Here is a 17,229-nt window from a genome sequence, read left to right on the forward strand (position 1 = left end):
ATAAAATATAAAATTAAAATTAAAATTAAAATTAAAATTAAAATTTAAAAAATCAAATAAAGTTAGTTAAGTCCTTGTTCTTTGGTCTGGTTTTTAAAGAAGCTTGGTAGAATAGAGAAAAAAGGGAAAGAAAAAAAGAAAAAAAAGGAAATGCTTAGAATTAAGAAAAATGTATGCAATAAAATAGAATAAATGAAACGAAGAATGCAAAATAAAATGAAGAAAATTACAAAAAATAAAAATACACAGTAGATAATTAAATTTAAAAAATTGGAAAATAAAAATAAATTTCTTTTTCTGTATCCAAGAGTAAGAAAATAATAAGAAAAGAAAGAAAGAAAGAAAGAAAGAAAGAAAGAAAGAAAGAAAGAAAGAAAGAAAATACAAATAGATGAAGCAACAACCAGAAAGATATCCGAATGAAATTCCATCCTCTTTCTCCTTTAATTCTGTGAAGCCCTTTACTGTTAGTACACTAATCAGGTGGAGAGACTTGTGGTCCTCTAGGGTCTGAGCTTGGTTGGCACAGTTGGATGGGGCTTGGTTTAACAGCTCCATTCTCCATTTGGTGATGCTGCTTAGCTTACTAGGGTAGATCAGTGTGAAGTGCATGCATGTGTATGCACACGCGCGGGAGAAGTGAAAACAGTTTTCCCCAGCTTCCGAGTTTCTGGCAAAGGAATTCTGAGCATTCCTCGATGAGCAATCAAGCACCCCTCCTTTGTCTCTGGCTTCCTTCCACTCCCCACTTCTAAGTGTTTCGGGTCCAAGCTGTCAGCCTGCCAGGTGGCACCTCCCTCCTGAATTATATATCATTTGGGGCTATTTCCAAATTCCTCACTTCTGAGAGTCCTGCAGCTTGGAACTACTCCAACCCTCTGGCGGAGGGTCTTGCCGGGCAATTGCCAGCTGCTGGCTTGCCCCCAGGGAACATTCATGCAGTCACAATGTTGCTGAGGTTCAGAGATTATGGCCAAGTGCCTGCTTCTCCCAGAAAATGTCTGTGTGATCGCATAGGAACAGAGGCTCAGAGTTTATGGCAAAACACAACACACAGCTCGCACCAGGTCTCACCACACCCTGGTGTCTTTGTTCCAATAACAGCAAACATGGGTGTTTCCAGGATCCACTGGACCTGTGGGAAGGCTGTATGGCCTCTACCAAATGGCCTCCTAGCAGGGTAACAGCCTCTCCCTGTGAGGTCCGTGGACCCCTTGGACCTTGCTGCCTGCTCCTGGAGATTTGCCCTTGTCACCCGAGTGTGGCCAGGTATTGAGCTGTAGAATTTCTGACTCTGCTCTCCCCTGTTTATAGAGTCCTAATAGTATTGAGACCCTCTCCTTTCTCCTTCCTCCCTTTCTGTCACCTGTGGTTATTTCTTTCCCTTTTCAGACACTTTTGGTGGGGAAAGCGCTTTTCCTGCACTCTCCCCTCTTTCTCTGTCCTCTCTCTGCAAAAAGAGCTGCCTATCCTCCACTGCTTGTCTCTTCCCCAGTTCATAGCTCTGCACCACATACCTGCTGAGTTCTGTGGCTCAAGTTATGCAGATTGTTGTGTTAGTCCTCAGATTAATTTTCTAGGTGTGCAAAATGGTTTGGTGCTGAATTAGCTTTACTTCAGGAATGAGAGAACTTCTATGCTGCTACTCCATCTTGACCCCTCCCCTCCTTAAGTGCCCCTTCAGGTCTTTCTTATATTTACTTTGTATATCAGGGGTCTTTTTTTTAAGTTTATCTATTTTTTACTGAGAGAGACAGAGACAGAGACAGAGACAGAAAGACAGAAAGAGAGAAATCACACGTGGAAGCATGAGCATGGAGAAAGGCAGAGAGAGAGGGAGATAGAGACTTCCAAGCAGATTCCACATGCTGACAGCACAAAGCCTGACATGGGGTCAAATCCATGAACTGTGAGACTATGACCTCAGCCAAAAGTTCGGATAAGTTGTACACTTATCCAAATGAGCGACCCAGGTGCCCCTATATCAGTTTTAATGAGGAGATTAGGGACAATGTACTTCTCTGGGTCAATTCAGTTTATTTTAAAGTTCAGCTCATTCACCTTGGAAAACATCACTGAGTCCTCAACATCATTACTAAAGAGACAGAATGCATGTATTACAACAATGCGGTTGGCCAATTAGAACTTTGCAGAGTAAGAAGAGAGGCACCTAGTTTTTTAAAACTGAAATTTAATTTATGTATCCTGATTTCTATATTCACTGTTCAAATGAGGTGAGTAATTTTAATTTTCTTTGCATAAAAATTTAACTGGGTGACAGTCCATATTAAGCCTTTTTGTTACAATTATGTAATTAAACTTTGCACCTCATTGTAAAGAGTTCCAGTCATCAGCATATTGTCAGAAGAAATTTTGGGTAAATTAAGAAAGATTGCTGGCAAAAACATACTAACTTTGTGTAGGACAGCTGGAAAGATAGAGTTAGGACTTCAGGTGATCACCAGGCTGAAAGTATTTGGTAACTGACAAAGAATTAGTGAAGCAAATGTTCTCAAAAGAGATGTAAGAATAATTAGGGACTGACCCAGATTTGCCAATAGCAAATTCAAAATATAATAGCAACAGCCAACAAAAATACTGTCACTCCTATTCCCTCTGGAACTACAACATTCGTATTGTGACCACTCATCTGCATGCAATTCCCATTCCCTGAACTTTTCTGTCCAACCACAGAATTCAGGTAAGAAAGGATTATAAAGAGCTGGGGAAATGAAATAGGAAAAATATTTAACATTAAGCCTATATCTAAGTATTCAGCTGTCAGTTTGAAGAAATAATCCTTTTTTGGTCCAAATTTTTATTAGTTAACATACAATGTAATATTAGTTTAATGTGCAGAATTCAGTGATTCATCACTTACATATAATACCCAATGCTCATTACTGTTGACTTCCTTAATACTCATCACTCATTTAACCCATCCCCCTGCCCACCTCACCTCCAGTAAACTTGTTTGTTCTCCATAGTTAAGAGTATGTTTCTTGGTTTGCCTCTCTTTTCCCCCCCATGTCCATCTGTTTCATTTTCTAAATTCCACATATGAATGAAATCATATGTGATTTCATAAGTTCTGACTTCTTTTGCTTAGCATAATACTCTTTAGCTCCATTCACATCTTTGCAAATGGCAATATTTCATGCCTTTTTAATCCTTCTTTTTAATACATGAGTACAATCATCAAACCTAAATTTTGATTAATGTAAAGCATGAGATAGGACTATGACCTGTCTTATTCAGCAGTGTATGCCTATGTACAGTTTCTACAAAGTAGTTTTCAATAAACACTATTTCAATGAGAAAAGCTAGTGACATGGCACAAATAAGAAGGGTAGAGACCCCTGACTAAAGATTTCACCAAAACCTACTGAAGAAGAATGAAAGTTAGTTAATCCATGGGCGTCTGTGATTACCTATGATTGTATCTATCTTCAAGACATTGGACATATAGTAAATTATATATGTCTCTCACTTTGTAGTGTGGATTACCTCATTTTTCATTAATTCTTCCATTGGTTTCTTAGAGTTCCAGGTGAAAATATTACTTCATAATTTGTTAAAGATAATATCAGAATCATATAGATCACAATTTATAAAAATTGGGAAAAATACCAGTTAAACAGTGTTCCATATATAAACCGGCCCTAGTTCAAAGCCTGTTATACCAGACAAAAAATTGATAGGACCCCCCATTTAGTTTGCCAATGTGTCCTGGTGTGGGTGATAAATTAGTAAGTCATGTATACATGCAGGATACATTAGCTGGGGCTATTCCTGTCTGAGTGACTAATGGGAGAGCAAAATGTTAAAAGACAAGATCTCACTTTATGAGCATGCCTGCTGTTTCCTAAGTAAGTGACAAATGGACCCATAACCATGCCCACCATTTCAGAGTAAACACAGAATTTTAACCAATGAATGATGAGTCCATTGCTTCTAAGATACAGAACCAACCAATCATCTTGTTCTTTTTTTTTTTCTGACCTTCACTGATTCATCTGTGTCAATTAGTTACAGACAGCCCTAAAACTCAACTAAAACTAGAAATGGCCTCTACAAATAAATCTAGAGTGACTTATTTTTGTGTTTCATGGCTATCTTTTGGAGAGGACCTATGGTCATAGGTCATGTATGTTTTCAGTTAGGGAGTTTCTCTAATCATTTTCAGCTAGAAAATATTTGTGTGTAGAATAAATTTTCTTGGAAATCTCTTTTTCTTTCCAATTGCTGCCATAATAAAGTATATAATCCTAGTAATTTGAAAACTTTATTCTTTTATATTTATGAAGTTTGGAAGTCCATAATCAGTCCTACTCAGATAAAGTGAGGATTCAGGAGGGCTAGCTGCTTCTGTAGGCTCTGAGGGGAGAATCTGTTTCCTTACATTTTTCACCTTCTAGTGGTTTCCTATATTCCTTGGCTCATGGGCAATCCCTTATACCATCAAAAAACATCATTACAATCTCTGCTTCCATCATCACATCACTTTCATGGTCTCAGACTCCTTCTGTAGCCCTCTTATAAGGATCTTTGTGATTACATGAAGCCTATCTGGATAATCCAGGACGATATATCAAATCCTTGTCTTGATCACATCTTCAGAGTCTCTTTTTCCATGTAAGATGATATTGACAGGTTCTAGGGATTAGAACATGGCATTTTGGGGTGCCTTTCTTCACTCAACCATACTCTGGATTTCCCTGAAACTGTTCATGAAAGCTATGCCTTCAATTTAAATTCACATGTACTTTTGATACCTCTTTTTAGGTATTTAGCCTTAGCATATCTACAAATACTATGGCTCTAACTCCTGTTAATGAGCACTCTGAAAGGAAAGTTCCTTCTTAGAGATTCAAAACATAATAAATGAGATTCACATAAATAACCACACTTTTGAAAAATAGCTTCACCAATGATTTTTCCTTAATTACAAGAGGCAAAATTTTAAATTGTAATAACTTCATGATTTTTTCTTCTATTCCTTTTTGATTCATTATGAAAGAAGACCTGTTGACATCTGTAGATTTTCTAAGGTATTTAAAGTGTTTATATTAGTTTCCTTTAAATATGAACATTTCAACCATTCACAGGGATTGCACTAGTTTAGATTAATTGTCACTTCTTATAATTAGGCTGTTTTAATTTACTTTGTCAATTGATATAAAAATTCTGATGAAAGTACGAAAAATAAATTATAAAATATATGCTTGAAACTCCTTTCATTCTTTTTCTTATAAATTGATAATAGTATAAAGTAAAATTAAATCAATTTTTTAATGTGGGAGAAATTTTTGAATATATTCATCATTTAAATTTATTCATCACTATTAAATAGCTAGTACTAATTATTATAATCATACAGAAAATATATGGAATTACAATGTATTACTTGTTGTAAATCAGTTAACTTACATATGTACTCTGTATCTAGAAGTGACAGTGACATAAGCACTAATTCCTGAGTATTTCTATTTTTGTCCTAGAATTACTATTAAGACACCCATATGTTTTCTGAACACAAAGTTCTTGACACATAATTGAAGCTGTGTGGTAACTTAAATTTCTATTAGCTCTTCTAAGATGGGAGCACCTGTTGCTTTATTATCACTTGCTGCCTAGGAAGGCAAAGTCATGACGACTCAGATAATACGATGTTAGTCTAAACACAAAGAAGTTTCTACCACTTTTTTGACAAACGATGTAGAACAATAAAATCTTTTGAGGATTGGTTAAACATATAGGAACAGGTTTTTTTTGTGTATTCCTTGAAAAAAAATCATTCCAAGTCAAAACATGTTGTTTGTGCTTTCTTATTGAAAATATGATTGTGATTCAAATGATTAAAATATATTGAAGAACTAAAATAAAGAAGTAATATATGTACAGGAAAAGACTTACAAGATTAAAGCTAATGTGAGGCCACTATTCTCTTTCAAACACTATTTCAGGCAATAGTCAACTTCCCCACCAAAACTGTCCAACAGGGATGGGATAAATTACCCACTTAATGAAGTAGAGAGAGAAAGTCATTGAGAAACATGTCTATGAAAGAGAGAGAAGAGCAAAGGAATAACAGTCTCTAAGGTATAAGACATGGATCAGAAGATTACTGAAGTGCACCCTGATTATATAGCTTTCCTAAAACTCCGTCAAGCAGTTCAATAACTCAATCCTACTCCTGTCTCCCCTCTCCTTAAAAACAAAGTAGAGAGAACTCATTCTTATCACACATTTCATGCTACTTAACCTATTTTTCCATCCAAATGTTCAATAATATAATAAGCAGAAAAAATCAAACAAATTTAATCTAATTCAGTATTTCAGAGGAAAGGGTTAAAAAGCAGAGTTTGTGGGGCGCCTGGGTGGCTCAGTTGGTTAAGCGACCAACTTCAGCTCAGGTCATGCCCTCATGGTTTGTGGTTCGAGACCTGTGTCAGGCTCTGCACTGACAGCTTACAGCCTGGAGCCTGCTTTAGCTTCTGTGTCTCCCTTTCTCCGGCCCATCCCCTGCTCACACTGTCTCTCCCTCTCTCTCCCTCTCAAAAAATTAATAAATGAACTTTAAAAAAATTAAAAAGAAGCAGAGTTTGTAACCAAGCAGCATATATTCCTCTTTCTGAACTGAAAGCAATGAGTCTGTTCCCAAGAAAGGAAGAAAAATAACAGGAAAACAATTTGACTTAACCTACTCTATGTACCTAACTCAGTTGCGGAGCTCACATAAACTAGAAAAAAAGATTTCTCACACGAATTCTATCTTATGCTATGGTTCTGAGGTTCTTTAACTTTCATGAAGTCTGTTTTTCTTTCTGTGCACAAGTTTTATTATTTTCTGACTTTCACAGCCTAAATTTCCTCTAAGGCAGGTTTTCTGAACCACAGCAATACATATATTTTGAACCTGACATTTCTTTGTTGTGGAGGGCTGTCACGTGCATTGCAGGATATCTGGCAGTAAACCTGGCCGCTATCCACCAGATAGCAGTAGCAGGCTCAATCTCTATGTAACAACCAAAAATGTCTCTAGACACTGCCAAGTATCCCCCGGTGGGCAAAAATTATAGTTGATTGCTCCAGGGAGCTTTTGTATCTGATCTTACCTATTCTTTTCCAGAGATGTCTACATCTCTCACCACAAACTATGGCACTACCCATCCATTCTTTAATCCTGAAGAAATGTCTCTGAGGACTGATAAAGAATGAACATGTTGGTGTATTTTCTGGTTGAGGGTACAATTACAAGTTACCTTAATAGCTTAGAATAGTTATAGGCCAGTAGGAAGAAGTTTCAGCTTTTCTGTTCAACTTATTAGGCTTCATCAGCAGATCATAATGTCAATTTTAGATTTTTTTCCATTTTGTATATGTGTGCAAACTAATATTTTTAAGTGTTCATAACTTAACTTATCCAATGTTTAACTTTAGCTTATCCAATGTCCCTTTCTTTGATTTGTTGACTTTTTATCATTTTTTACATAAAAAACAACATTGGGGGTATTTTGTGCATTACATTTCTTTCTACCTTCACGACATGTATCTCCCCCCAGATCCCATGTCAAGATAGCTTTGACGACCCCATTACTAAGAGAGACCTCCTGTTGGTCAATTTATGGAAACTTTACTCTTCCTATATAGAAGCATCTCTCCAAATAGGCTCCTATCTACTACACTTGGAATGACTTGCTTTTGCTGGAATTTTGCTGCCTTCTCTGAAAGAAGGGTAGTCCAGTACAAAGAAACAAAGGTATTTACCTATATAGAGCTTAAATTTCATCATAATATAGTCTTATAGACCATGAAAAAGATATGTGAAGAACTACACTGTTATCTGGGAAACTGAATGGCATTTATTAAGAAAAAACATATGAAAAGGAGATAACGTGTATGGACCAGAAGTGAGTATTTAGCATTTCAGTTGGATGTCTATGAAAGAACTTACTGAAAAAGTAAACATTTAGAAAATAGCTAAACAGAATGGAAAACCCCACAAATCAGAAATTTGAGTCAAAATCTTCAAGATAAAGGCCCTGAGGCCAGGAGAGAGCATGCTTGGGTTCTTCTAAGGACTTTGAAGGAACTGTTGCTATTTTACTGTGAGCTAGAAGGAATATGATCACATTGAGCCTCTGGTTAAATACTTACCTGATCTAGCCCCTGGAAAGTTTAATGTTGTAAGCTTTCAAATTTGTCTGGGTATGTGTGTGTGAATGCAAAAGAGAGAGAGAGAGAGAGAGAGAGAGAGAGAGAGACGGAGAGAGATGGAGGGAGGGAGGGAGAGAGGGAGAGAGGGAAAGAGTGAGAGGAATATTCTGTTTAGATTTTCTGTTGTTGCAACTACAATTTTAAAACTCTAACTCCCACCCCAAATGCAAATTGTATTCATATGGAATTCTAATTTGAGCTTTACTTCTTTCAGTGTTCAGTGTGAGTTTGCATAAGTCACGCTTGTTGAAAATTATTGTAAAAAAAAAAAGATTTAACTAGAGGATGGAAATAGAAAAGAGGAATGAAACAGATGGTAAAGTTAAACTAGATGAGTTTTAAATTTTGGTTTTTTTTTTTGTTGGTTCCCCAATGAAACCTTATAGGAAACTTAAAAAGATGAGATAAAACATGAACTGCATCCTTATATCTGCATCCCTGAACCAGTTATAAAAGAAGAGAACCAAAGGACCAGTGTATAAAGCTCTCATGGCATTTTGTTTGATGGTATAAAAAGCAGCAGCAACAATTCTGGCATAAAATCAGAATGTTATAAAATATTTGAATAGGCACAGACCAGAAATTGTGGCTCTGTGTATATTATGTATCAAAAATTAAATTAAATTTATTAGTAAATCCTTGAAACTCTAAGGCAAAGAAATCCTGAATCATTGGTATGATGCAATGAAAATAGTATTTAATTGCAGTGTCTATATTCTAGCTTTATAGTGTGCATAATATCAATCATATTTCTTAATTTAGTTTTCATTTTTTAATTTTTAAAACAATTTTTTAATGTTTATTTTATTTTTAAGAGACAGAGCACAATCAGGGGAGGGGCAGAGAAAGAGGGAGACACAGAATCCAAAGCAAACTCTAGGTCCAACCTGTTGGCACAGAGCCCGATGTGGGGCTCAAACTCATGAACTGTGAGATCATGACCTGAGCTGAAGTCCAACACCTAACTGACTGAACCACCCAGTCGTCCGATTATTTTTAATTTGATATTAAGATATTAATTAATTTATTTTGAGAAAGAGAGAGAGAGAGAGAGAGTGCATGCATGCGTGACTGGGGGAGAAGCAGAGAGAGAGGGAAGAGAAAGAATCCCAAACAGGCTACATGCTCAACCAGAGCCGATGCAGGACTGGATATCAAAACTGTGGGATCACAACCTGAGTCACTATCAAGAATAGAATGCTCAACTAACTGAGCCACCCAGGTGCCGCTATTCATTTTTATAAACACGAAATGACAATAAGAATAGTATTTTACCCTTTTTTTACTATGAGCTCTTAATTTTTTTCAGTGACTTAGTTTTTGTGGTTATGAGAAATCTGACTCTCATTTGGGAAGTAACAATTGTTTTACCATGGGAGCTATTTATATTATTAATATTGAGATTAATATTGACATTGTGAAACTGCTTGATTAGAAATTCCTCATCATAATTTCAATGAGAAGGTTCAGCATCATTTTGCCACTTTAATTATAGAGAAAATGAATTGAAAAAAGGGAAATTTAACTCATGATGAAGAGCATGGCTTAGAATTAATAAAGTTCTGACCTACATTCTTTTTTTTACTCCTAATATTGTCGAGCCTGTTGCATTTAATATAAACTTTTCAATGCCAAAGTTGTTACGGAATATGTTTTATTCTTCATAATACTCCAATTAAATGTATATTCAAAAAAATAAAACATTTTTTCTGATTATAATTTTAGTCTAATTCCATTAACAGGGGTAAACCACTGCCAGGTTGTTGGTTTATTTTCTTTTAACCCTTATTATACACATCTGTACAATACAAATATCATTCAGGCTCCACTGGCCATCGCAACTCTGGTTAACCTTGGTGTTTAGATCTGGATTTTGACTCAGAGCCTCTCAGCCCCATGATTTTCTCTCTAGTTCCCTGTTTCCCTGTCTCTGTGTATATTAACTTGTCCCTAGACTACATAGGTTGCAGGCCTCAGATAATTCACTCTTTCTATTAAGTCAATACAAATATATAGGAGAAATTTATATTTATTAAGATATTACAAAATGCTGAGTGATTATGGGGACAGAAGACATCAGAAGCTACACCACCTTGTACCATCTAACTGGCTCCCCCTGCTCCCCGCACTTCTTACTGCCTGAAAAAGACTGGGGTCTTGACATATAATCTTTCATGATGTCTGAACACTCAAAGAGGTGAAGTCCAATGGATAATCTCTGTGGGAGTAGTGCTGACATGCCTATTGACCTGTCCCACAATTCAGGAAGTACATATTTTACTTTGTTACAAGAAGCTAAATACCTTATATATACACATCTAACCCCAAATTAAAGTTAGAATAATATAGCCATTTCTCATTAAACATTTTGATCTGAGTAATTTACAAGTATCATAATACAGTTCAAAAACATACTCTAAATTAGATGCATATTTTATTATAGGGATACATTATAATTTTAAGCTATTCTTGTTTGCTTAATTTGTTTACTTTTATTCTAAAATAAATAATAACATAGTGAATATTTTCTATACATGTTTAATATAATTCTGCTTTCTTACTTTAGGTATTTCTAAATATTGAATTATTACAGATGGAAAAACTTAGGTATATGCTCTAAATTTCCAACTGGCAGTCCTATTTTCCCCAAATACATGTGAAAAGGCTGTCTCATTAAGTGTGTATACTTTTGGGTTTTAATGCAGAAGTATAAAATGATAGGTCCATATTGCCTCAAATGATATTTCATTGATTTTTAGAAAGTTTGAACATTTTAAAAGTGCGTTTATTTTCCACTTGCTTTTTTATCTAAAGATCATCTATAAAAATCTAGTGTCTAAATTTATTGTTTTTTCTTTAAAAATGACTAATAAAATATACATATAGTTTTGCATGAAGTAACAAATATGCTCCACTATGACAGAGTATTTTTTAATTTCTTGGCAAGCAATCAAGTGCCAAGGTGATTAAGACATGGAGCTTAATAAAAGTAGTAATATTCAAGCCTCTATTCACTTACCACTCCACTGTCATCAACAGCAACAAAGTGGTACCAGACATTTTTTCCCCTGAGGAACAACATGGGGCAAGAGTCCCAGTGAATGCAGCACAGATGAAGGAAACTTCTCATTGCTAAGGAGCCTTGAAAAAAAGGTTCCGGACTCTTAATGGGCTTGGTGGGGAGGGAAAGAAAAAGAGGCCTAAGAGTGTAAATATATTAAGTCAATGTGGAAAAATGTGCCCCCTTCCATAAAGAGGTCTCTCTGGAGGCACATGGGAAATGTCCCAGCTGAGTCCCTCTGCTCCCCTGTAATGAAATAGGCCTCCAAATAAGGTCTGTGTGTTGTTGAGAAGAATAATCTGCAACTATTGTGTGTTACATTTTGTTGTCATTTAGCTAAGTGGATTGATAGTACCATCTGCATTTTGTATATCTTTACTGATTTTCTGTCTATTTATTCTACCGATTACTGAATGGGAGGTACTCACATCTCAAGTATAAGTGTAGTTTTACTTATTTCTCTTTTGGATTATGTCAGTTTCTGCTGCATATATTTTGAAGCTCTGTTATTAAATGTACAATTCAATATGATTAGTTGACCTGCTTATGTTTATGAAATAAAGTCATTTTTAATAGTTTGTTACATTGAAATCTACATGTAATGAAGATTTTTTATTAATAAGACTACACCAGTATTTATTTTGCTTAATTTTTACATCTCTCTCTCTCATTATTTTACTTTGTTTAGTTTTTATATATCTCTCTCTCATTATTTTGCTTTCAACATGTCTTTTTATATGAAATAAGTATCTTTTAAATATTTGAGTTTGTTTCATCTGCCATTAGTAATATCTCTGCCTATTAATGGAAGTGTGTAATCAATTTATATTTACTATGATCCTGGATATAGCTGGATTTAAGTATATCATATTACTATTTACTTGTTTTATACCCTCTCTTTTCCTTCCTTCTGAATGTAAATATATTTTTCTCTAAGGAGAAGGAATAGTTTATATCTCTCCTTAAAATGTTATAGCTTAACATATAAAACTCTGATATTGTTTGACATGCTAAAAAATTAGTAACACAAACATCAAAGTGGAAAAAATGTCATTTAAAAAATTCCAAAAAATATTATACCTTAAAAATTGCATTTTGTATTTACTTCCAAAATTAATTTGAATATAATATGCATTTTGTTTTCTTTAATATATTACAGTGAACTTAAATATCATGAAAAATAGTGTTAATTCCCACCATTCATAACCATTACACAATATGAACAATATATTTGTGAATACACATTAAATTTTAAATTACTTAACTTAAATATAAACTATTTCAGAACTTCAGTATAGCCATAACTATGATTATTAATCAGTAAGGAAAATTATATATCTGAAGCAATATTCTATTGTTAAGACCATTAGGAATGCATATTATTTTCATCATCATCTAAATTTTAACCCAGTGAGAAGGACGATAGTATTCCTTTCTTGCTAATATTTTATTTAATGGAAGTCATTAATTTAAGGTAGAATTATAGAGAAGGCAGATTTGTCAAGGTGATGATAACTTCAGTCAAGCCCTTTAAAAAATAAATTAAAACTGGATTCAGAGTCAGTAACATAACTTGTTGAGACACTAGAATAGGTGAGATTTCCTACAGAGAAATGATGGTGGAGGAAGAGAAAATTAAAAATAAACATCAGGATAAATGCTCAGAGACTATCTTGAAACAAAACAGAAATGAAAACCCAAAACATAAGTAATATAAAAGAAATTCAAACCAAAGTAGGAGAGACATTTCAATTAGACAATCTCCTATTAAGGAAAGGGTAAATATAGTTTAAAGGAAAAAGAAGTGCTAGTACATTGTTTGTACTGAAAGTAGGTATGTACATAGTATCTAAAAGTATGAGTTCTGGAGTTGCATAGAGTAAGTTTAAATCTATCTTAATCCCTCCGTATCAAAATGTATGAACTTAGTTAAATATTAAAAGCTCAACAGACATTTTAAGTTTCTATAAATTGAATGGTATTTAAGCGTAGATCATGGAATACTACTTGGCAATGAGAAAGAATGTAATATGGCCTTTTGTAACAATGTGGATGGAACTGGAGAGTGTTATGCTAAGTGAAAAAAGTCATACAGAGAAATAGAGATACCATATGTTTTCACTCTTATGTGGATCCTGAGAAACTTAACAGAAGACCATGGGGGAGGGGAAGAAAAAAAAAAAGAGAGGGAGGGAGACAAACTATAAGAGACTCTTAAAAACTGAGAATAAACTGAGGGTTGATGGGGGGTGGGAGTGTGGGGAGGGTGGGTGATGGGCATGGAGGAGGGCACCTGTTGGGATAAGCACTGGGTGTTAAAAAGAAAATTAAAATATGAAATCAATGAGATCAAATGAAGTAATGACTATAAATGATATGCTATAATATCTAAGGTATTACAGATGCAAAATAAATATTATGTTCTAATCCTGTATATTATTGTACAGTAACACTATTATATTTTAGCATGTTTCCAGAAGTAGACAAATGTATACATATAAATTTGTCCATGATTCATTTCATAAGTTGGCTTTTCATCACTTAAAAAAATATTTCATTAAAATATTTTGTGTTTAAAGAAAAAAATAAAAGGCCATAATCCTACCCTCATTTGCCAGAACTGTTTTAAGAAATAAAGCATGATAGGGGCACCTGGGTGGTTCAGTTGGTTAAGTGTCCAACTCTTGATTTTGCCTCAGGTCATAACCCTACTGCTTGTGGGATCAAGCCCTGCATTGGGCTCCATGCTGACAGCATGGACCGTGCTTGGGATTCTCCCTCTCTCTCTCTGTCACTCCCCTGCTCGTGTATGCTCTTTCTGTCTCTCAAAAGAAATAAATAAACTTTTTTTTAAAAAATGAAATAAAGCATCATAAACAGATTTCAAGTTCCCTTTGTACCCTCCTGATTTCTTTCCCCACCTGTCCCCTTGGAGAACTCTTCTAGTAAAGCCAGTGTGTGTATTTCTGATATATGTATTTATATTTTTGCTATATATTTACATAATCAGAAAATATTTAAATAGTTAAAAAATAACTAATCATTATCAGACTATGTATATAGCTACCAGACTTTAAAAAGATTTTAAAATTCAACATTATGTTTGATACTTATTAAGTAATAATACATGTCACTATTGTTCACTTATTTTAACCACTCATCATAACTCCACAGTGTGACTATGCCATGATGAATTTACCCACTGTCCTATCCATAGGCTTTAGTTTGTTTCAGGTTTGCCATGAAAATTCTTGTATGTCTCTTTCAGTGCACACCTGATAATTCTCCAGGAAACATACTAAAAGTGGAAATGCTGAGTTGTAGGATATGCCTTACATTGTGTGCAGCACACCCATTGTGTCTTTGTAAAATCATTTTAAAAACTATCCACCAAAAAAGGAGCATATTTGTATATTGTAACTCCAAGACTAATTTTATTCTCCATCTAATTTAAGAGCTAAGGCATTAGTGACTGTGGTTTTATATATACAGAGATATATCACCAGGATTCAATTAACTATATACTTATTTTACAATAAACACACTTACTAGAACTCTTATTAATGCCCTTCCTACATAATTCTTATAAGTTAAACATGTCTACTACTAAATTTATAGAAGTCATGGTTAAATATACCTATAAGGATATAATTCTCTGGCTTAGATTAATAAAAGCATTTGAAATACAGACTGCCTGAAGCTATTGTATTTTCAAGTGCTAAATTACTCTGCCATGTATGAAATTACTTACTCTGAATCTTCCACTTATATTGAAATGCCATCCTTCATTCAGACAGTTGATGCTGAGCAGTCTACAGTGGTCAATTACTTTCTCACAGTTTTTTCCAGTAAATCCTAGCAAACAACTGTAAATACATCCATGTAAATAAGAAAAGTTACAATGTAAATATTATCACAAAAGTCTATTAACAATCTGACAAAAATAATAATGCTTTGTTTAAATTACATACAACGCATATTACTACCTGATATTTTCAACCATTAATTTTGTCTATGCATATATCTGTTCTTAGTTATTTAGTGAGAATCTGATAATTTCTCCAGGAAAGGCTATTCATTTAATAGCCTTAATAATCATCTTTTGAGAATTTAAAAGTAAAATAAACTAAGGCCTAATTGAATACTTAACAATAAAACACAGGTTTTAGAAAACTATTGGAATAAATAAGACCATCATTAAAATGTGAAAAAGAAAGATGACAGGTGAGATTTCTAATGCTTAGTAAAGCCATTCTCCACTGATGATTTGTTACAAGGATCTTATGACACACATGAATTTGAGACATAGTATAGAGAGTTACATTGAACAGTAATGGTATGGCCACAATTGGGCTAATTGCAGGGATTTATTTATGTTCATCCTTACTTTAAAAAAAAAATAAAGCAATCTTGTAGTGTAAATGCCTAGGAATAAGCTTTTTTGATTGTAATGAGAATGCCTGACATCAATCTTTTGATTGACAAGGCATCCACTTCAGACATCCATCCCTAGTAAATATATTGCCAGCTGTATGACACAGCTACTAGCTATACAACTAGATCAGAAGCCAGGCCTTCCCTTCCCATGAAGTTCCCTTTTAACAAACTCCTGTGTAACTAAATATCTGACTACCTGAGTGACCCTGCATTTCCTTTCCCACTCCCTAATTCTCACTCTCTCATTCTAAATTCACCAGTAAAGAATGAATCTGTGAAACTGCAGACACCCCACTCTTGACTCCAATGAAAGCAGAAACCTAGGTCCACATATTTCCTCTCTCTCTCTCTGCCAGCAACTTGGCTGCTGGCCTGTGGGCATGCCTTGCACCCCCCAGAACTTGGGAATGCTAAACCTTGTTTTTCAAAGATCCCTGATGGTTAATGCTAGGTGCATCTTGCAATCATACGAGCCACAGGGGGCAGTCCAGCCATAACATTGGCTCCTGTGGGGGAAACATATGCAGAAGCCGCCCCAAGTGGTATTGGCCCGGGTGATTCCCCAGGCATCCCTGGTTGATAGCATCTCTATCAATAGGTTGAGACATGCACAAACAAATCTAGATACCAGTTTACTTCAATTCATGAGCTGTAATCAATAAGATGCTAAGAACACACGGTGTTCTGTCTTTCTTTGCTCTCACTTATTAATTTGTGAGAAATATTCCTGTACTTCAAATCACATTTAGTAAACTTTCTATCAAAAGTGAATGGAGCACCAAATTAAATGATGATGTGTCTCTCTAAAGTGGATACTAGTGATTTGAAGACCGAAATAATACTTCTTAAGGCAAAGTTGTTTTAAACTGATTTAATAATGAAGCAAATTATACAATATATTAATTATTTCAAGTTTATTTTAAGAACACAGGAGAATTTCATAAAAGAAGGAATCAAAGGCCATGTTGACACAGTTTAATGGAAACAGCATCAGTAAAATACTTAGTAATTCTCTTTCCCTGCTGTTCAAGGCACAGCATGGCACTTTCAACTTGTAGAATTAAATCATTCCCTCCGTTGTGTCAGCAATGCCATCCATTTTTTAGCACCTACTATGTTCCAGCCACTAGTTTAATTATTTTCACACTATTTTCTTATTTTCACATTTAATCCTTATAAACACTGTGATACATATTATTATCACTATATTAAATTAAGAAACTCAGAGAAGTTAAGAGATTTACTTTGGTCATATGACTAGTTTTAGAGATGTTATTAAAATTAAGTATGGTCTAACTTTATATGCATTTTATTGCTACTCCATTAATAAAAACTGTTAGGACATGTTTACCTTACTTCTCTCATTCTGAGGATCTACCTAGAAACCCAGAAATCACTCCAAGTATCACTTGGTTATGAAAGGAAGCATTCTCACTCATTTCTACTGGGAGTAGAAAAACAGAAGTAGCAGGAATAAGGAAACATCAGAATGACTTAAAATTTTGGTTTGG

At 34.6% G+C, this 17,229-nt stretch overlaps 1 protein-coding gene across 1 annotated transcript in view; it reads right to left on the reverse strand.

Moving 5' to 3' along the window:
* Window positions 1-17,229, reverse strand: part of EYS (eyes shut homolog) — a 1,764,056-nt gene that overhangs the window by 1,475,076 nt on the left and 271,751 nt on the right. The window contains 1 exon segment of the mRNA XM_042986616.1: window positions 15,033-15,147. Within this exon segment, the coding sequence (XP_042842550.1) occupies window positions 15,033-15,147 (115 nt within the window).

This window comes from Panthera tigris, chromosome B2, assembly GCF_018350195.1.
Source record: "Panthera tigris isolate Pti1 chromosome B2, P.tigris_Pti1_mat1.1, whole genome shotgun sequence".
NCBI classification, from domain to species: domain Eukaryota; kingdom Metazoa; phylum Chordata; class Mammalia; order Carnivora; family Felidae; genus Panthera; species Panthera tigris.